Source organism: Apteryx mantelli, chromosome Z (assembly GCF_036417845.1).
Source record: "Apteryx mantelli isolate bAptMan1 chromosome Z, bAptMan1.hap1, whole genome shotgun sequence".
NCBI classification, from domain to species: Eukaryota; Metazoa; Chordata; class Aves; order Apterygiformes; family Apterygidae; genus Apteryx; species Apteryx mantelli.
In genome coordinates this window covers 26167223-26189283 of record NC_090020.1, presented here as the reverse complement: position 1 = coordinate 26189283, position 22061 = coordinate 26167223, and the positions used below count along the sequence as shown (strand labels likewise).

General features: G+C 39.4%; 1 protein-coding gene across 1 annotated transcript in view; it reads left to right on the top strand.

The window, feature by feature from the left end:
- The window catches only part of TRPM3 (transient receptor potential cation channel subfamily M member 3), a 280268-nt gene extending 258876 nt beyond the window's left edge, over nucleotides 1-21392 (top strand). The window contains exons 23-27 of the mRNA XM_067316547.1: nucleotides 751-961; nucleotides 9452-9602; nucleotides 10161-10360; nucleotides 11754-11886; nucleotides 19943-21392. Of these exons, the coding sequence (XP_067172648.1) occupies nucleotides 751-961; nucleotides 9452-9602; nucleotides 10161-10360; nucleotides 11754-11886; nucleotides 19943-21392 (2145 nt within the window). The remainder of the gene's footprint in view (nucleotides 1-750; nucleotides 962-9451; nucleotides 9603-10160; nucleotides 10361-11753; nucleotides 11887-19942) is intronic.
- The last annotated feature ends 669 nt before the right edge of the window (nucleotides 21393-22061 follow it).

The following is a 22061-nucleotide window of genomic DNA, read 5'->3' as shown; positions in this document are numbered from 1 at the left end:
CCCACTTTTTCCAGGAACATTTTGAATGGGTAGACATCGTTTGCAGGCACTAATTAAAGTTGTGCATTTGCTAATGAGCCATTCAACAATGGAGAAGAATAGGGCTGAGTGCCTGTGTTATCTGCATTTTACTTTTTTTAAATATGGCCATTGTCAAACTCCCCCACCAGGCTGATTTCTAGTCCAGCCAGTATCACAGCTTTTCTTTCTCACTGGTTACCACTGTGGTGTCCCTTATGTTGCAATAACAGGCTGTTCTGCCACCCGTTATTCCTTATGTTAGATGCAGCTTCCTTCCTTTGCTCCAAGACAATGAGTACTAGTGAATAAAATAATCCATGTCAGCTCTTTTGTTTTGGTACAGTTGCCACTAGGTGCCTAAAAACAATATATCATCTTGTGACCTTTTCCCAGACTGGGTTGCTGATGCCAGTGGACCTATATTGCTGTTCAGGCAACTGATGTGACTAGATGGTAGTCTGTATTTTCAAGCCTACTCATACCGTTGAAATTGTTCTTAAAAGCAAGACTGAGGAAAACCAAGGACACAATAATACCACTTCCCTTCTTTGAAAATGAAATTTGTTATGTGTAAAATTGAGAGTGTATTTTCAGAAATTATTTTTGAAAACTCTAACATTTACAAACTTTTTGCATTATAGAATGACATAAATATAGACATACAGATTTCTCTAATTCTTGTCCCTTCTGTCTCATTCTCTCCCTCTCTTTTCCTCTCACGACTTTCAGATGATAGACATGATGTATTTTGTCATCATCATGTTGGTGGTTCTGATGAGCTTTGGTGTTGCAAGACAGGCTATTCTCTTCCCCAATGAGGAGCCTTCGTGGAAGCTGGCGAAAAACATTTTTTACATGCCTTATTGGATGATCTATGGGGAAGTGTTTGCAGACCAGATAGACCGTAAGCAAGTTTATGATTCTCATACTCCAAAGTCAGGTATCCAACTTTGGTCAGATGATGTCTTACTAGATCATGTGTGTATTCTCAATAAATGGCTCAAGATAGAGGACTCCTCCATCACAGAGAATGGTCACAAAAATATTTCTATTGCTAATATTGGGGTACCAATTTTAGAAGGTATTTCTGGCATCACTTTCCAATTATTTAATCATAAATCTGCAATGCTAAATTTACCTTGCATATAAATAACTTTCTAAATGGTTCTTTTTACTAGTTGGGTGATGGAGATAGCCTCCCAGGTATCCATGATGAGTTCTTTGGTATATCTGGGACACAAAAAGTCATTTTTTTCTTTCATCCATTGGTTTGATTTTAGACCTAAATGCTTTTGACCTAACTTCATACTGAGTATTGAGTCTAATAATATTGGGTTAGACCTTCAGCTCCTCCACTTCATGAGGATCTAATCCATTGTGTTTTCTTTTCTCCGTAACCACCCTTATGCTAAACCATGTGATGCAATTCTTTGGGGACAGTAGGTCCATTATTAGAATTTTGCTTTATTTATTTATTGGAAGGCAAGAGCATGCTCACGTCAGTGCAAACAGAACAAAAGCCAGGATTTCATATACTATCTCCTCAGGATTCATTTGGCTGGTGATCAGGAAAATGCCAGTTTTTCTGTTTAAATTAAACCTCCTGGTGCCACCTGGTGCATTATGCCAAAGAAGATAGGTGGTCATGCAAAATGATGCGGTATGATGAATGGAACAAAGTAAGAATCACAAATAGCCTATCTTTAACAAACTCTGATGTATAAATGATGTTCATAATTTCTGCTTAAATGTGCATTGGTCTTGGCAGCATTTACAAGTGAGTATCTCTTCCAGTGGTAGATAGAATCTATTAAACCTAAACTTAAGGTATTCTTTTTATCCTATGTACTGCCCTAGGAGAGGACAGTGTTTTCATAACTTATCTTCTGCTTGTTCAGCACTGAAAAAGTTTGAATGGAAAAAAAGGATTGGTTAGGACTGATTAGGTCCAGAGAATAATACATGTATCTCTATCACCATGAATCCACACACACACACACACACACACACACACACACTTAAAGAGTTTCAGATGGACAGACATATATATATATATATATATATCATATGAAAGATATTTCAGCAAGGCTATTCGTATTTCTTCTTCCTGGGTGAGCACAGAATCAGTACTGTGGATGCAAATAAAGTCTCTTTTTCATGATTACCTCTCCACTTTGTTCTCAGAGGCAGCATATGGCATGCAAGGAAGTAAGCAATTACCTAAAAGCATAAAGCTTCTCCTTGGGTTTAGCTTTTCACCTGATCCCATCTTGGAGGGTTTTTTTCCTTTTCTTTTCTTTTTAAAAATGCATTTCGTTCCAAAGCCATAAGAGTTGGGGAGGTCTAAAAATTCATTTTGTTCAAAGGCGTGATAGAGGGATAAAGGTTTATCCCTTTAAACTATAACTTTCTTCCACAAGCAGAATTCTGTCTGTCCCTCTACAAGTGGCCATTTATTGATGTTGTACTAAATAACTACCATAGTGCAACAAATGTGGCAATTGGCTGAATAAGAGGTTCTCAGTATATTTATTTTAATGAAGTACTGATTGTAGTTTAGAACCCTGAAACCTCATAAATAAAAGTGGTTTTGAATGGAGCATGGCTTTTTAAGTGTAACAGGAGGGTGGCAGGCTTCATACCTTGCATAAGGATTTAGGGGTAATCTTGTGTGTTATTCAGATGCCCAGCATTTAAATCTTGCAAAAAGTTGCAGGGTAATTACTCTGAGGCTTTAGGGAAAGCAAAATTCCTGACAGTTTCAACCCCAGCTACAAGTGTGGACATGTTGTTCTTCTGTCTGAGACAAGGAAACCAGGAGTTGCTGCGAAAGTGGTAATGCCAAAATGAAAAGCAACACCTAGTTCCTCCTTCCTGAGAGACAGATGATGCAGGGAATTAGAATCTGCCACTCTTTCAGCACAAATTACGTGCAATATGTCATGTCTGCCTGAGACTCAGTTGTCTCAAAAATGTTACCTCTGGAATAGACTGGGAGCATGAGCAAATGGTTGGTGATGTTGCTATACAATCAAAATGACCTGATTGGCACCCAAAAGGTTTTACTAAGATACTCATCTTTTTCACTATTTGGAAATTTACTGCCATATATTTTCTAAGTTGTTCTAAGCTAAATCAGCCACTGTATTCTTCTTGGAGTGCTACAACGTGCTTGTACTTTCTCAAATATGATAAACATACTAAAATTGTTATACTAAGTCTATACTGCAATTGAACTTCATAGCTTGGAGAGGGGGTTTGTTTGTTTGTTTGTTTGTTTGCTTGTCTAGCAAACCAAAAGGGTTTCTTTATGGTTTTCTTTAGAGTACTGGTGTTTCATATTTCTATATTATTTGCAAGTTTGGGATTCAGCAAAAGTGCTGATCTTAGAAATGCATATACCTTTGAGCTGTTCTCCTGGATATTATCCTAGTGTGTTTGAGAAATGTACAAATAGTGTATGTTACTCTAAAATTTCTGACTTCTTTTTCTTTTCTTTTCTTTCACTTTCTGTTGATTTGTGAAGCATGCCATTAAGGCTGACCAGATACAATGTCTGGATCCATCTCATCAGCTGGCAGCCTGTCCATCCAGTGGGTCTACTCTGATTTTTATCTCGACACACTGCACTGTTAAAACACTAGCTAAATGTCTTGCTTCAAAATAATGCATGTCTTATACACCTTTACCCATCATGCCTGTATTCATTCCATATTAAAAATACATACTTTAACTGGAGTGTGCGTTAATATACTGTCAGCATGTGATCTCACCTGCAACTCAAAAGTGGGGACAGAATTATATCCTCACTTATGGGAGTCTGAATACATTATTCAGGGGTGTGGTTTATTATCAGTGCTGTACATAAACACTATATTCCTACAAATTCCTGACTATCAGTCAATTGTACAGGAAAAAAAGCAGAGCAAATCTTTTAGAACTGTGTTCAACTTTTCAGGCAGATTCCACAAAAAAAGCAAAACCAGTTCCAAAACTGAAACTGGAGGTAGTTCCTCTCAGGCTGGCAGTTCATCACAGCCTTGTTATCTGGAGGAGGAAGAGGGGGTCCGGGTTGGGGAACTCATGATGGTATGTGGAATTGTCTCACTTTTGGGCTGCCTTTTCTAATCCAGCTCAGCCTTATGCGAACTGATGGGATCCGCGGGGCAACAGCCAGTCAGTTAAGTTGCTTTTGTGAATTTCCTACTGGACAGGCATTCACTGTCATAAAAATCTCTCCCTCAGTTTGCCTCACTTACTTTGGCAGTATTGCTGACAACTTTAGTGAAAGAAATTAAGGAGGGGGTTGTCACATGCAAAACTTTTTTTTTTTCACCTTACCAACCTATCTACCCCTCCAGAACAGTATTGGCAAAAGAGGTATATGAGAAATAATGAAGAGGGAAGGATTATTCCTGGAAGTGAGTTTGCTAGGCAAAAAGTGTAGACAGATGACATAAATGGCATCTTGAGAAATGGCAGTCACCTTTAGAAAATCAGCATTAGACTTCACATTTTCCTATATTTAGAATGTGAAGCAACTGAGAGTGCTGTTAGCCAACAGGGGTTTGTTTTTTTGGTTTGGGTTGTTTTTCAGATTTGCCTGGTGTCTCACATGTCAGATTTGCATCTGGATTTTCTTTCCAGCTGACAGTATTTCAAATGCCATCTGGAATCTGAGGATCAGTCTGAGTTGTGTTTGTTCCCTGTGCCTGTTCCCTTATTGGAAAGTCCTATATAGTTTAAGAGAAAAGGATGGGGCCTCCTTCTCTTTCACTTATATTGGAGCAATGCCCAGTAACCAGAATGCAGTTGTTCCAGTATAAGAAGAAAGATAAATTAGTATGCACAGGTTTTAACTGTCTAATGAACTTAAGAGAAAAGTATAATTAATATAAAGGACATATTTATTTAAATTCTTTGTTTCTTGTTTTCTTAGAATTTGTTTAAATTCTCTACAAGTTTTTAAGGCTTATTAGTGTAAGAGAAAATTTTACACTAAATTCTATAGGTCTTGGGATTTCATCCTTTTTATATCTCTATAGGACTTTTCTATAAGGGATGTCATTCTGGAATTAGAGCTAACAGAGCAGTTCTGCACGAAACAGAATAAATCATACCTGTGCTCTTCTGTGTTTTTTTGTATTTCAGCTCTGTAGCGCAGACAATATTTTTAGCACTGTTAGACAAAGACAAGGGATAATATTTGTGCACAGCGTACACGTCATTTTGAGAGTCTCTTTGGCCTGTGCCAGAGAAGGATTCTTTACCTTCCTAACACTCCTCTCATCTTATATTTCGGGTTGCATTTGGCATGATATTTTTAATGAGTGGAGGAGGAGGCAGCAAGCATTAGGGAGAATAAGAAGAATATGTAGATTTCTATGAAACGTGATTAAAATACCAGTGGATAGGAGATGCGTTTGAAGGATGTTTTTAACGTGGCTGAGGGCAAGAAGCAAAACATAAGGTCACAATACTATAGTTAAAGCAACTTACTTTAGCAGTGAGACCCTGTTCAATTTTCTGGATGTTTCTTTGGTGAACAGAGCAATGGTGTGAGGTTCGGGGTTTCACAGACTTCGGTATTTTCTCTGTCAGTGAAGAAGTGAATAGGCCTTGGCACCTCATTTAGCCTTTTTTCAATATTTACCAGCCTGGCAAACTGTTAACACAAGGTTGTTTAGACATTTCATTAAATAATTATCAAATGCTTTCATATCCTTTGGGTTCAGTGGTGATCAAAATTGAAAGGCACCCATCTATTCATAAACAGGATGACAAAGGCACATTTCAGACGTCCAGGCTTGAATAAAAAAGATGGGGGGGTTTGTTACTTGATACTCACATATTGGTTTCCTTAATTTTTTGATTTGTAATCATATGTACCTGTTCAGCACTTTCTTGTGTTTCCAAACAATTAAATCCGTGTTGTAAAAGTTGTATCCATTTTTAAATGAGAAGTTTTCATCAAAGACAAAAAGCTATTTGGTAACAAAGCTGTTAAATTATGCACTTTCCTCTCTCTGTTATTTCCCACAACTCCTTTGGAAGGGTGTAGCTGGGGGAAGAGTCATGCCACAACAATTTGCAAGTGTTGTTTTCCCGAGCCCTCCACACAACGCCCATTAAAAATGAGCAGTGCCCATGTCATGACTGTAATTTCACCAGGGGAATACACTCTGCCTGTAAACACAGCCCAAGGCCCGAGCCCTGCCGATGCTTTAGGCCCAAAACAGAGACACGAGTTGCTGCTGCTTGGTCTCCAATGATTAGCTGGCCAGGAAAGAGGAAGGGTTAGGTATGCAGCAGGAAAGGCCCATGCAGGAAACTGTAAAGGCGAGCCAGGAAGGGAAAACAAGCATAGGAGGGGATTATGAAAAAGGAAATGAAAGATGCAAAAAATACGTACATCTACAGATGTCAGGATGCAATGTCTGAAAGCTGAGTGAAGTTAACACATAACTGAAATTAAAACTCCAGGCAATTATTATCTTTCAAAGCATTTCTGAGGTCAGGAGTCAATGTCCTGCCTTCACCCAATGGTCTGTAGGTACCAGAATACCTGGGGTTTTTTGATTACATGAATACACATGTAATTAAAATAACAGAATTTGCTTCAGCAAAACACTTCAGATGACTTTGCTAAAACAAGGCCATAAAGTGAAAAGATATAAGCGTGCATTTTCAAACATGTAAAAATCGTGCTTTGAAAAAGTTTCTCATAGTGAAATTAGTGTACTTACTACAAAAATTATTGTATTTCTCCAAATATATTTAAAGTGGCCAAATAGAACTCCAGTTTCTTAAACATCAGCAAGTATTTTTGTTATCTAAAGTAATATCATTGCCACTATTAGCCAGTTGTCAGTTTTCTCTGTCCTTTTTAATAAAGGGAGGAATTTCAGTTTCTGGTTTTCTGAGACTGTTTAAGTAGTTTATTTAACAGTGGAACAAAATCATTTAAAATTAATTTTATCATCTAAAACTTGATTGAAATGTTATTTTTGGTGTGATGTTCAGTGGAACACAAGTTTCTGCATTTTGGTCACACATCACACTTTTTCTCATGCAGCAGCACATCTAAAGGTTGAGTTGTGTTCTAGATCCCTATAAAGTAAGGCACAAAATTAATATTCCTTTGTCATTTAAAAACTGTTCCCCCAACAGAACTGACAAAAGCTAAAAGCTTTGGTAAACACCCAGGAAAAGCCAATACCTGTGTATGAACAGAGCAGAACACTATGGGAGCTTGTCTTCATAGGAAGCCTAATTTGGCCATCGCTGTGTGGCATACACTGACTAGGATGCATTAATAATATTCTAAATCCTGTGTGGTAGCCAAAAGAAAGTTGCAGAAACCCTCTTTGTCTAGGTAGTTTTCAAAGCTGGAGGGTTTTTTAGATGAAATTCTCTGTTTTAATAGAAAAAATGGGATAACAGGATTGTAGCCAGACTTCAGACTAAACTTCTGATTTCCCTCATCTATAGTTTAAAGTATGTTTTTCAGAAATTTCTCTCATGGCTAAAAAAGACACTATTTGTTCCATGCTTCAGCACATAAAAGGGCAACAGGTTTCATCAGCTCACAGAGTGATTGTTCCATTACTGGTGAAAACATGATGGCTTCAGGTACAGTATTCTGTTGGACTTTGTAGCTCTGAATCAGCATGTGAGTAAGTTAGTATTTCCATACAAACAGAAACATAAAATCTCATTTTGAGGCTGATACCAGGAGGTGTCCAGTGTCTCCATTTCTGCAGGATGAAGGCTGAGTGCACTTAGCACAAGAAATCCAGCAGCTCACAAATGGCATTTTGGATGCCTAAATGAAACTGCACCACAGCAGTGCAGGAAGCATGAAATCAGTACTAACTGAAAAGATCTGCAAGGGCAATGTTTTCTGAGAAATGAAGAATTGCTTGCTCTGAGCCTTTTCCAGTGATAAAATGTATTTTTGTAAGTGGGAAAGACTCATATCAATGCATATTTCTGGTCCAGACTCAGCAGAGTTGCTGCTAAAAGTAGCATTGCTTATATTTGGCTTTGCCACTTCTTTTTTCTGTGATTTGAACACTTTGGGATAATTTATGTCTGAAGCTGATGTAGCACCTACTCTTCTGTCCCATGAAGCTATATTATGTCTACATGCAAGAGTCTAACATCTTCATGTAGTGCTCAAAAACAAATACCCAAGTGACACTTAATATCACACAGTTCAAAATATAATCACCCATGGTTGAATCCTGTGCTCTGTGAACTAAGGTCAGAATGAACATTTTGAAAAGAAATAATACTTGGTACCCTAGATCATGGATTTGTTGACACAGGGCAGGCTTTCACAAAACATGCGGCACTGGCAAACTGTGCTCTCCTTGAAGTCAGTGGGAAACACTCATTGATATCAGCTGGACTGCAGATCTGAGCCAGTGCAGAGCACATGGAAATTCCTCCCTTGAATCTTCTTTTTCTTTTTGATGGGGACAAGGAGAAGCTAGCTGCAGTGCTGAGCAAAATTTACTGTGATAGAGTATGTGTAAGCTGCTTCTTCAGTGATTTCCCTGAAGAGCTGATTAGAGACTTGGGACCAATTTCGCTAGGGCAGCTTGAGGCTAGAAGGGCATAAACGGAACACCTTAATGTAGATGTTCTGCCAAAACACATGAAGGCATGCAGGAAGTAACGAAAACTGATTTGCAATGTTTTTTCCGTGCTTGCCTCAGATCTACAATATTAATACAAAGACTGTTTCAGTTCTAAAACATTCAGGGAAGAAACAGGTGGCAGCTCTGCTGCCTACCTGTCCCTTTACCTGCTACAGTAAAAACTTGATAATATTCCCCAGTGTTTCTAGGCATGCAGTCAAAAGTCCTTAATAACAGAGGATTGTTGTGAATACCTTCCAGAGGGGCTCCAGGCAGTGCAGTACACAAGAATAAGTTTCTATTCCTTGTTTTAGTTTCATGCATTTGTTTTACTTTATTTTATCCCTCTCTATCCATCAAAAAAGACCAAACTTTTGCCAGTAAAAAAATGTATTAGCTTTTCACAGGATTAAGCATTTTCAGCAGTATTTGCATAGCTACTAATTACTACCAGAATATTATGGTATTTTAGCAGTACAGGACAGGCAGCTCACTCACACCAGACAGGCCCCCAAAATTTCTCAGGGGAGTATCTTGTGATTAATGGCAAACATCATTCAACATCATGAACAGCAGCTCTTAAATTCTGTGATAAATCTGACAAGCACTTGATCACCACCATCTATAGCAAATATAAACTTCTTTGGGGGAGCATCAATGCCAATCTTATTTGGAAGATGCTGTTTTGGCAGGGGAGGGCCTTCATAAATATTTAAATATTTCTGTAAAAAGCACTGAAAAAATAAGATTCATTCCTGTTTTGCTTGTTCGCCTTTTGTTCCCAGCTCCTTGTGGTCAAAATGAAACCAGAGAAGATGGCAAAATAATCCAGCTGCCTCCTTGCAAGACAGGAGCATGGATCGTTCCTGCCATCATGGCCTGTTACCTCTTGGTTGCAAACATCCTTTTGGTGAACCTCCTCATTGCTGTTTTCAAGTGAGTGGCACATGGCTAAGTATGGATTTAGGGGGGGTTATTCATGGTCTAAGAAGGCAGCTAAGCCAAAGACTTTGGCTGAGAGCCATTTTCAGAGGAGGGGAGGGTGAGAAGGTGAGAGGTGGTAGCTTGTCTCCAGGGAATGAGGAAATTACCCTGCTATTTAAATTGTCTCATGTCCAAGGGATGGACACTCAATGTAAGTGCAAGCAGAGAAACCAAGTATTCAAAGTTCAGTTATAGCATCATTCACTCCCAATGCAGAAAATGAGAATAAAAATAATTCCTTGTGTCACTGTGTTGTTGTAACGCTCAAAGGCTGTACAGAGCAAGAGTAAATAGTAGTAACACACTTTTGAAATGGCTGATAGAGCCACTGAGCTTCACTGAAGAGATAGTAGCTTATTTTGTCCATTTCATGTGTTCTTTTTCCTTCTTTGTGATAAGGAAACATACTAATGTGTTAAGGTTAAGGTTAGAAGTGCTGTCTTACCATTTCTGGAAAAGTACCCAAAAAACATTTCAATCTCATTTGTTTTTCCTCTTCTCTCTTTCTAGCAATACATTTTTTGAAGTCAAATCCATATCTAACCAAGTATGGAAGTTTCAAAGGTATCAGCTAATCATGACATTTCACGAAAGACCAGTTCTCCCACCACCTCTAATCATTTTCAGCCATATGACTATGATATTCCAACACCTCTGCTGTAGATGGCGGAAACATGAAAGCGACCCAGACGAGAGAGACTACGGATTAAGTAAGCCTTGAACAATTTACAGAGGGGAACTTTCTAATGCCTGTGGTCATATCTAGTGTTTGATGTGAATGGTGGCCGAGTCCAGCACTTAAATAAGCTTTTCAGTAGAGAACTGGTTTTAACTACAAAATTCTTACCTGAACCAGTTAGTTTCACCTTCATTCCTCAACTGTTAGTTCTCTTGAGACTACTAATGAAGCTCTGTTGTTCTTGGGGGGGGGGGGGGTTGTTTGTTTGGTTGTTTGGTTGTTTTTCCCTTTCAAAGCAAAAGGTTTTGTTTTATTGTTCTTAATGGTCTGTTCTTGCTGGAATTCTTCTTACAGTCCATCATGCTTCCAGGTCTTCAGTCTTATTGCTGAAATTGCAGAGGTAGCATTCCTATTTTTAAAGCAAACAGCACATACTTTCCCTCAACGTACTTTTTGCCTAGATGTGTAGATAAACTGAGAGATCGTGTGGAGTAATTATTTTGTAGACGTGTTCTCTCCTTGACACTGATTCAAACCAGACGAGTGGTGTCTCCAAACACTTTAATGAACTCCCATAAGCATGACTGAAAATCTGTCAGATTATTTTGATAATGCTTTCTCCCCTCTTCCCCATCTTGTTCTTTCCCCTCTCTCTTCCCAGCCTAACTAGCTCCCCCTCCTCTCCAAGTTTCTTTTTTGAAGTTACCCTAACTTGGTGCAGATCTGGAGGTAGATGGCTTTTAATACTGTCTCATGCCAAAGTATGAACCCTTCTCCGCATGCCTGCCACTGCACTGGCCACACTTGCATCTCCAGCACAATGACACAAAACCAGAAGGTGTCTTCAGCTCCCTCACCATATATACCAGAGGTAGGGAGCTTGGGAAGGTGCACCTCTGCCCATGCCACAGCCAGCCTCTCTAGGAGGAGGGAGCAGGAGACAGACTGTGCCACTGGAGATGCAAGTGCAACCAGACTGTCCTCTCAGCCCTCACCATGTCTGCCCCAGCCCCTGCTGCTTCCAGCAGACCTCAGCTCCTGCAACGTCAAAGAGACCCTCTGCACTCTCAGAGTCTTTTCCTGACAGCCTCCAAATTTATTATATGTGTATTAGGTTACAGGTGGGTTTTGGCCCCCACCATCTCTTCAGGTCCTGACCAGCAGCTGTGTTTAGTTCTCATGCAATCAGAAAGTATTCATGTTTGCACAGTGTTTGCCTGTTAAAGTGTTGCTGTCTCCAGAAGCATATATAATTGAAGCCACTAATTCAGTAATTAGATGCATCTGATTTCATATCAAAATGCCGGATAAACTTGAAGCCTGCTTGTGAAAGTTTAGTCCATGAATTCTGCTGTAAGAAGAGTGGAGCTAATTTCACATGTTCACAGTTAGCCAGGTTCACATTCTTTCCATTGTTTCTACAGAACTTTTCATAACTGAGGATGAACTGAAAAAAGTCCATGATTTTGAAGAGCAGTGCATAGAAGAATATTTTAGAGAAAAGGATGACAGATTCAACTCCTCAAATGATGAAAGAATCCGTGTAACTTCAGAAAGGTGCACATATTTTGTTTGCTCTATTTCATATGCAGATCTGGAAGTGTGTTTCTCTTGCCATTCTCCCTCTTTCTTTCTTCTTCTTGAGGAGAGAAATATTTGAGGTAATTTTTAATTAGCTTTAACTAAAAAGCAGAATGATAAAAGGTGGTGTATTTCTTTTCTCTTTTCCTTCCCTTCCTAAAACAAATGTTCCTCTAATTTTTGAATATTTGAACCATTTCAACTAGTTATAATAGAATCAAAAAAATAGTGATGTAAAACACAATGTCTTCTTTCATTTCAGTTTTTGAAAGCAGAACTTTAGGACATAAGTGATCAGAACAAAATGGGAGAGCAAATGGGAGTTTCTCAATGAAAACTACAGCTTTAGCACAGATCTGCTAGCCATTTAGATAAAGTAAGAGCATTGTTTCACACTGGCCTTGCTAGGTAAGACAGCTTCATTGAAAGCAGCAGGAGTCTTGCCATTCATTTCAAAGGAACTAGACAGTTCACCTACAAGAGAGAAATGCACAGACACAAAGGCAATATTATGTAAATTTACATAATGTTGCCAGTCTTCAAATACATCAGTCCTAAAACTCTTCAATCTGTTTATCTACTCAGGTTTTTATATGCTCTCATTATACAGCAGCTGAATATTGGAGTTAAATTTTGAGGATGGAGTTTCTCATTTGCTTCATGGCACTGTTATCAATAAACATTCTAGAGCAACACCCAAGTCAGCTATTTGTAATTACTCTAATAAACCACAATTACTCTAATAAACCAGTACACTGAATACTCCACTTTAACCTGAACGCATCTAAAAGAGGTCAGGAGAGTAGCCATAGTAATTGATTACACAGATGTAACACTCTCTTCTACTTATACGTAATCCTCCAGCACTGCCCCTGATGCAGCTCTGCCTAAAATATGTTTCCTGTAGACAAGGAAACATGCTTTTAATTTGGTTTTGAAATAAATCTTTCCCAGAGCGGGATTAGCAAAAATAATATCCTTTAATCATTTGAATTCCTGAAAATAGCACTCTCAAGAAACACCTATTTTAGGAAAGCGTATTAGAGGAGAGGTATGGTGTGGAATGGCCTCCTCATAAGGAACAGCCAAGTAACCTAGTTCTACTCAACCTGGAAGAGACAAATGAGGAGTGAAATGATAGAGGTCTGTATAATTATGAGTGCTTGGAGAGGGTGAGTAGAAATCAATTGTTTGCTGTTGCTCCCAGAACAAGAAATAGGGAGGAACAAATGAATCTAGTAGGAGCCCAGGTTCAAAATAAACAAAAGATGTGAATTGTTCATGTAAGTAGTGGAGCAGAGCAAATTCTTGAAATTTAATGAGTTCTAAAGAAAACCTAATGATGTCAGCTAAAAGTCTACACTGGTTCAAAGGGAGACTAGGCAAGCTTATGGAAGGAAGTCCAGTAAAGGCTACTAAATACATAGAAATTATATCCAGCCCATGAAGTTCCTGAGCTGAAAATGTTTGGAGACTGGAGAATACAAGGGGACAGAATTACATATGTTTCAGAGGAAGACAGTGGGCTACATGGATCTGTGGTCCAACTGAGTACAGTTTTTCTTGTGTTCTAGTAGTCCAGTGATCAGAGAACTAACTTAAAAATGGTAGCTGCAGATTCAAATCTCTATTCTGGCATAGCTTTCCTTTTGATGGACAAGAAAAGAAAGTCAGAGGTAGGTGTGAAGCCTCTATATGTAAGAAGAAAGCCAACTGGGACCTCCCCTCCATTAGGCAAGTTCTCTAAGTACTGAAAAATTTATATATACAAGTCTATCATTGCAGTCCTCCCTGGTCCTGTCTTGCATGAAAGGAGCCCCTCCCTGTGTTTTAAATCAATGACTGAAAGCATCTTACTCCAGAAGAGAGTTCATGATTATGAATCCTAAATGAAGACAAGCACCTGAGCCTCACGGAGAAGCTGTTCTTAAAGAACCTAATTTTCTTGGCCAATAGCTTAATGTGGAAACCAAACATGCCCCAGCTCTGTAAGAGTGGCCTAGGTACCAGTCTTATGGGGTACAGAGGCCACACTGAGACCCAAGCACACAAGAGTTGGACATTGCATTACTAAGACCTGCAGCAACAAAGTCCCAAGTGAACACAGTTCTTCAAATTGTAATAGCTCTTTTCTCCCCTTGCGAAACCAACTATAATGATCTACCACACAAGGCAAGTGCAAATATATTAAAGATTTGAGGTGCTCAGATGCTTGAGGAATTGGGGGTATCTAAGTTTCTTAAATAAAGCACATTTTAAGAACTGGATCCCCAAGTCTGATATTTTGTCTCCAATTATGGACCAGGAAATATCCCTCTGAGCATTCTTAATCTAAAACACCAAACTGATTCTTTTCCCTAACATTTGGAATATTCAGATATTTAAAATCTAAATTTGGCCTTTATAGTTTCTCTGTATAGATGTCTTTGTACCGTTAACAACATGTAAAGCGAAGAAAATTGAGAGGAGATGCAAGACTACACAGCTTCTGTTCCAATGTTGGGTCATCTGCGTGTAGTAATAGACCAAGCACAGTACCTACATTATAGCCATGACATCATCAGCCTAATTGTCTGCCCAATTAACTCAGCTTTACACGGTGTAAAATTGATCCGGAATGCCCTGGCAAGCAGAGTTTCCCCCCGTGCTGAAGATCTTCCACATGCAAGAAGATGAGGACACTGTTAGGACAGAGGAGAAAGGAGAAATGCTGAGACAAGGCTCCTGTGATGTCCCTGCACCTGGACAGCTCGCAGCCTTTCCTCTCCTCCATGCATCTTCTTAACTCACAAAAATGTTCTCACCTCTCAAATACCCCCTGAGTAGCTCCTACTTGCAGCTGGATTTATCAGCATGCCCTGAGGCCTACCTGGAGGAAGTACAGTTGCACACCAAAGGTGCAAAGTCCCAGTAAAACTGGAAGAGGGAACAGGGTGGCAGAAACTGACCAGGAGATGGGAGCCAAGTCTTGCCTTGAGGCTCAGCCTACAGGAGGCCACGAAGCAGGGAGGAACTCAGGAAAACAAAAGAACAGGAGATCCTGTTTCTTGCTGCACTGGGCGGGATGTAAACCAGTGTTAAGTTACGCACTCAAATGGCTCTGCTGGGTCAGGACCAGACTTGTCAGACTCACCTAAAACAAGTTGCAGTTTATACTCTCACCTTGGAATGGACTAACCTGACGTCATGTCTGTATTGGGGGGTCTGTATTGGTTCAGGAAACACCTTACCTCTCTTTTATGACAAAAAGTTCCTTTAACTTCATTAATCACAAAGACAAATCTTGGTGAATCTGCTAGAGACCATGGAGGAAAATGAAGTTGGACAACTTGACTTTACTACTGTAGATGAATCACAACAAATGCCTCCTGGAGAGCCTTCCTTTCTCAACTGTGAAATTTTCAGTGGCACATTTTGATCAAACTAGAGATATGCACAATATGATCAAAAATCACTACAAGATTTTTCTTAATCTTCCAGGAAGCCACTAAAACTGTCTCCTCTGCACGTATTTCTTCCCTATGGCCAAGTCTTGTCTCTTTCATAGCCAATGCAAAAAACTGCTGTTTTTTTCCAGAGGAAGCGGGGTCATATCCTAATAGAATTCAAAAAGCAGATAAGCTGGTCAAAGTAAATATTATGATGTCATCTTTGGTACAATATGGCCTCCATTACCATAGTACCTGAATACTTTACAGTCTTCAGTGCATTACCCTAACAGCAGCCACATGAATGAAGAAAGGCATAGCTATTATCCTGATTTTAGAGATGGGAAACTGAAGCACACAGAAAGAGGTGTGGGTTAGTACAAGGGCTGCTAGTGAGCCTACCAGATGAGGCCACACACGCAAAATGCAGTTAGGAAAGGTCTGTGAATCCTGCAGCGTCTCTGCGTCAGCGATGGTTGCTCCGAGTTTAGCAGCCTGACGGTGTAGGTGCGAACACAGTCAGGGCAACCTGAGGGCTTTAACCTGCAGAAACTAAAGCACCTGGGAAAACTGGCTGGCTGCTTAACCAGTGATGCCTCACCAAAAAATGTCAGGGAAAGTGCCAATAGCCTGTTACAGGCCAGGGAACTGCTCTCTACTTTTAATTTGAATAAAACCATTCTACAATCACTTACAGTGAGTAGTGTGAACACCCCTGTAAGTGACTTTAACTGTCTACAATCTTTGTAGCAGTTGAACAGGATTTTGAAGACCAAAATGATGCCTAAATAATGGCCATAAGTCCACAAAGGGACTTGGGCACCTAACTCTAGCAATCAGTTAAGAAGTCTGCTTCTGAAGAGTGCCTTACTTCCATGAAATCATTACTTCAATTAAATTATAGATAAATACACGTGCAAATGTTAGAAATAATTATAAACAAAATGAATGCCAGCAAAATACATCATCTCCCAAACCATAACTAAAAGGCTGATCACAGATAAAATAAAATCTTTGTCAGGTTCCCAGTTCTGAGCTAAATTTTTTTTCCTAGCTACTGAATACCATATTCAGACAGTCCATGTTTATGTTTTAGTAGTAGACATTTTTGAGCATTGGCAAAACACACTTGATGCACATTTTAGATGTAGCCTCCTCTTTTTTTTTTCTCATGCCCATCTGTTAGGATGGCTTCATGCCCTCTCCTATGTTAGATAAGAGTCTTGCTGTAAGAAAAGGCACAGGTGCAGTGAAGGCATCATACATGGATATTATTAGATTTGCCAAAAGGTTTTATTCTGTCTCTAATACACATGGGAAAAAAAAATCTAAAGTAAAACCTGGGCATTTTTATTTTGAACTAGTGCTTCAATTCAAGACTGTTCCTGAAGGAAACACAGCTCTAGCTGTCTATTCACTGAGTTCAAGTATAATCCAGCATTATGGGACTATAAGAATATTTCATTTATTAAAACATTCTAAGGATCAGCTTATGACTGGTTTTCTTCAGAACACATCCTCTTAATCCCACAGTGTTTGGCTGATGTAATTATATCATGTTTCTCGCAGGATTACTCTCAGAGCATGGTGCTGCTCTGTGTGATGAATGATTCCAGATTTGACCACCATATGAATATAAGAGAATATCATTAATTGAAAGAATAAGTATTTGTTAAAAAGATCTAAAGATGGACATATGTAATATATATTTTTAAAAGGCAGCTGAATTCAGCTAATCGCTTTGGGTTAGGAGAAGATCACCATCGCTTAAGCTTTCTTTTCATGAATAAAAATGACACAGTCAGGGCCCACTCAATGTAAACACATATATATACTTCTCAATCATCTATGTGCATCTATGGCTGACCTTGGTTTCTGAAGTCAGATTGCACTATCATAATCTTGTTGAATTTCTACATAAATTTGCCACTATATCAATGCAATTAAACTTGTGATTATTTCCTTAGGAGCCAACAGTCCACGTAGCACAGAAGCCTTTCTCTGGTTTGGCCAGTAATGCCATGGTCCTTACATCCTGTGTCTCTAGCAGGAGGTAGTAGAGCATATTCAAGGAAGCAGGACAAATATACAGAGGTGTACCACCAAGATATGACTCTAGGTTCTTCTTGTGCTGCATCAGTTTTCTTGTGTTCAGCAGAACTGCATGGACCTCACGTGAGTGCAGGGTGCACAACTTATACAGTCAGCTCTGCTCATACTCCACTAAGTCACTAAGATGCAGCCAAATGCAATAACTCAATCAGCTATGGCTGTAGTAAAAATATTTCAAGCAAGCAATCAAAAACCCAAGACTATCCTACTAGTTTCACAAAATGTTATAAATTAATTCCAGTTCTTGGGGTGACTGTTGCCTGGGTTAAAGGTTTTTGTTGGCGGAAACTGGAACCTTCACAAGTTAAATTCTGACTCTGTTAAAATCAGTGGAAAACACTTCCATTTACTGCAAAAGGACCAGGAAATAACTCAGATTGTTTGGTAACTCTGACAACCCTAAAATTATGAAGTTATATCTGTCATCATCATTGAAGAGTAGTTACAGAGGCTGGATGCTACACAGTTACAGAGGCACTCAATTATTAGCTGATAAATATTTCAGAAGTATAACACTTGATAAAATAACAATTTAGGCAACAGATAACATGAGGGAAATTTAACTGATTCCAGTGTAAACTGATCTCTGACTATGGAATTACATCCTGTGCTTGCAATAACATTAAGGTGTTTTTTGTGGGGAGGCTGGTAGAAAAGGTAGATTGGTGGTGAAATAATAATAAAAAGGGAAGAGTGAGATTCTTTGAAACTACAAGTTCATCTCTTAGCATTGATTACTTCATCATTCATCTACTTAAGTAATACAGTAATGACAGTAATCCAGATGCTGTTTTAGAGAAGACTTCAAATCCATACACTTGGTTTGCTGTGCTTGTGCTTTCAAAATTCAAAGGCTTCACTACAAGACATGTTTCGTAGGAACAGGAGACTTGCTCTAGGGACCGGCATAACATTCCTCACTCTCTTCTCCTGTGCAAATGGGTTGTTGCTGTTCTTCACCACAAGGTAGTCAGAGTTCAGTGTTTCAGGGGATAAAATTCTGTAAATTACAATGCATTAATGCTGCCCCGTACTCATTTTTTGCCTAAACTCTGACTTCCTTTTGGATGGGTAGGAAAGTTAACGGTGTTGGCAGTTTCAGGCTGTATGTCCTGTTGGAAATTCAACTAGCGGTAGTAGAATATATTTACCTCATCAGAAATTCTAGCTATGATTGACAGGGTGCTTATTAATATTTGAGTAGAAATTTCACTAATAGTCAGAGAATAAAAGATTTGTGAAAAGTGTGGAAATCTCGCTGTTTGGTATTTGTCACTTCTCTGTTCATTTTTCAGGGTCTACAGGAATGGAGAAAAACAAAAGTGTAAACCTAAAAATATGACATATGTATTTGAGATAACTACTTAAAACTGTTGCTTTTAGTACCTCTTTGACAGACTCTGGAGGTCCCTGGTCTGCACTAGAGGCTGCTACTGGGGAAAGTAATTATGGGAGATCATTTCACAAGTGCTAAAGGCAATTTCCCTCTGTGAGAGGACTCCAAGTGAGTCCTTCAATGGAAAAGTTTTAGAACCCAGCAAAGTAAAATGTTTGAAAGCCACTGGCATAAATTAGTACACAATTCACCATACTATTGAAAACATTTTAAAATGAGATAAATCAATGTCGTATGCAGTTATTTTGAAGTTTAAGTGAGTAAATAATTGAGTAATCACACACTCAATTATTAGCTATAAATACTTTAACTTTTTTATTTAAATAATATGTTAAGTAGATAAATAACTTTAAAATCCACCATTTCAGTCTCTGAACCACTAATATAAACTACACAAAGTACAAACACGGTATCAGAACAATCTTAGTATGTGTACACTCTTGTGCACTGTATTTGATTTGATTGGTGTTCTCTCCTCTATAATTTTCACACATACTTCACCTGATATTACTTACATTCAGTATAATAACAGATAAAAAAAAATCTATGTATCTGAGATAAAAATAAATCTGGGAATGAGACTGTTTCCTTAGGTATGCACAATACTAGCTGGTGCAAATTTGTGGGAAAGAGTGGAAAAAAAGTATAGCATGTTACCCACTTGCTATGGCATTTTACCCACTTTCACGCCTTCATTTAATTCTGGAATTAACCATAGTAATTTGGTCTGTGGCACAACTGAGAGCAATGTGCAGTCATGTGTGCTCTAAGTTTTATTCATTTGTAACAGTCTAAACAGAAGTTTTGGCAGCAGAAAGGTAGCAAATCATTGAAACACTTCCCTACTGTTCTGTCTCTTGTGTAGCACACACCCAAAATCCCCTCTATTTTACAAGTAACAAGCAACAGACACTGCTCATTTACAAGTAGTATCATTTGACTGCTGAACCTCCCTTAGCAGTGTTTGAAGTAAGTGAGATGGTATAGATTGGCTTTGAATTTTAAGACCTCTCTGTTCCCATTTGTTTTGGTGAGCTGTTATTTGGACACCACTGCTATGTAGAAATGAACCAATTTAATTCTTCCCTTTTTTAAGGGTAGAGAACATGGCCATGCGACTGGAGGAAGTAAATGAGCGTGAGCACTGCATGAAGGCATCTCTCCAGACTGTCGACATCAGGCTTGCTCAGCTGGAGGATATGATAGGAAGAATGGCGACGGCCTTGGAAAAACTGACTGGTATAGAGAGAGGTGAGACAACCAAGATACGATCCAGGACCTCCTCTGACTGTACTGATACCGCCTACATTGTAAGGCAGAGTAGCTTCAATAGTCAGGAAGGAAACACTTACAAGCTTCAGGAGAGCATAGATCCCACAGGAGAGGAGTCTATGTCCCCAACGTCACCTACGATCACACCCCGCATGCGAAGCCACTCTTTCTATGCAACAAATATGAAGGAGAAGTGTGGGCTGGAAAAGCTTGAAAGCATTTTTAAGGAAAGATCTACAAGTCTGCACCGTGCTAGCAGCTCCCACTCCATAGCAAAAGAAGCAAAGGTTCCTTTAGCCCCTACCAGCACTTTGTCAATTGCCCCAGACTCCAGAAGGCCTTCATCTTGTATAGACATCTACGTTTCTGCCATGGATGAGATGCAGTCTGAAATAGAGCCCCTCGACAGCTCAATAAACATTCTTGGTACTGGAGATGTGGCTCTACAGGCTCACATAGCCTCTTCCATTTTAGCTAACAGTGCATACATTAGCAGTACACCAGGTGAAAGAATTTCCGGCAGGAGTCTTGATTATGAGGAAACCTCTGGAATAGAAACAAGAGCATTTTCTTCAGACTATTCACAAATCACAGACTGCCAAATCCCCTGGGATTCAGACCCTCCCCTGTATCACACCTTAGAGCGATCTAAAAGTAGTCGTTATCTGGCTACAACTCCATTTATTCTGGAGGAAACACCAATCGTGAAATCTCACAGTTTTATGTTCTCTCCATCTCGAAGCTACTTCAGCAGCCTTGGCGTCCCAGTCAAAACAGCAGAGTACACAAGTATTACAGACTGCATAGACACGAGATGTGTGAGTGCTCCCCAGACCATCGCTGAGAGGGCCAGTTTCCCTGGAAGTCTTGGAGGCAAGGTGGAGGACTTGGGATGCTGCCACCCAGAGAGAGAAGCAGAACTAAGCCACCCAAGCACTGATCATGAGGACATCGAGGCTAAAGACAAGAAGGGGACCCCTTTATCTCCTCAAGACGGCAATGCTGCAAGAACTCTGACCAACAGCATCCCACTTCCAAAAATAGAGCGGGCCAACAGCTACTCTGCGGAGGAGTCCAACATGTTGTATGCACAACACACACGGAAAAGTTACTCTATCAGTGACAAACTTGACAGACAGAGAAATGCAACGGGCCTGCGAAACCCCTTCCAGAGGAATAAGTCCTCGAGGCTGGAGAGCAGAGGGGACAACCTGTCTATGAGGAGACTGTCGAGAACAGGAGCTTTCCGCAGCTTTGAGAGCAAGCACAGCTAGGCCTAGACAAAGCTCACAGGCAGTCTAAGGGTCATCTGCTCTCCAGTCCATTTTCCTTAGAAGAATTAAATAACCTCACATCATCACATGTGAACTCCAGTTGGCGTTAGCCACCAGTCAAGGGAGCACATTGTCAGTCTCAGTATCACCCACTGAGTTACTGCATCTTGACCCAGTTGACATTTGCACTTAAGGAAAAAGAGAGGGAGGAAAGCTTTATAAAGACTTCGGTAAACAACAGGAACAACAACCCCTCCTTATGAAATCACAAGTAATAAATGAGTAGATTCAGAAATCTGTCTTTTACTAGAAGGCACCATAAGAGGTTTGATGATGATTCACAAGTTTTTAGGACCCAGGAATTAACTAGCAAAAAGAGATATACAAATGAGATATTCTAAACTTCAATCCTGACTTCTTTTTCATCTGTTTCACCATTGTGATGACTGATGAAAAGCATTTGTTATTTCTGTAGAAACCGGCAGCAAGCAGACTTAAACTCTGCCAGATCCCTCACATCCCTGCACTTGTGAAACTGAAGAAAGATGAACAAGATAACAACCGTAGAGTTCACTTATCTCTTTTTGTATTAACTTCTAGTGCCACAAAAAGGTTATATTTTCAAGAGCAGAAAGGGAAATGAAATGCCTTTTGTACTGCAATTTAAAT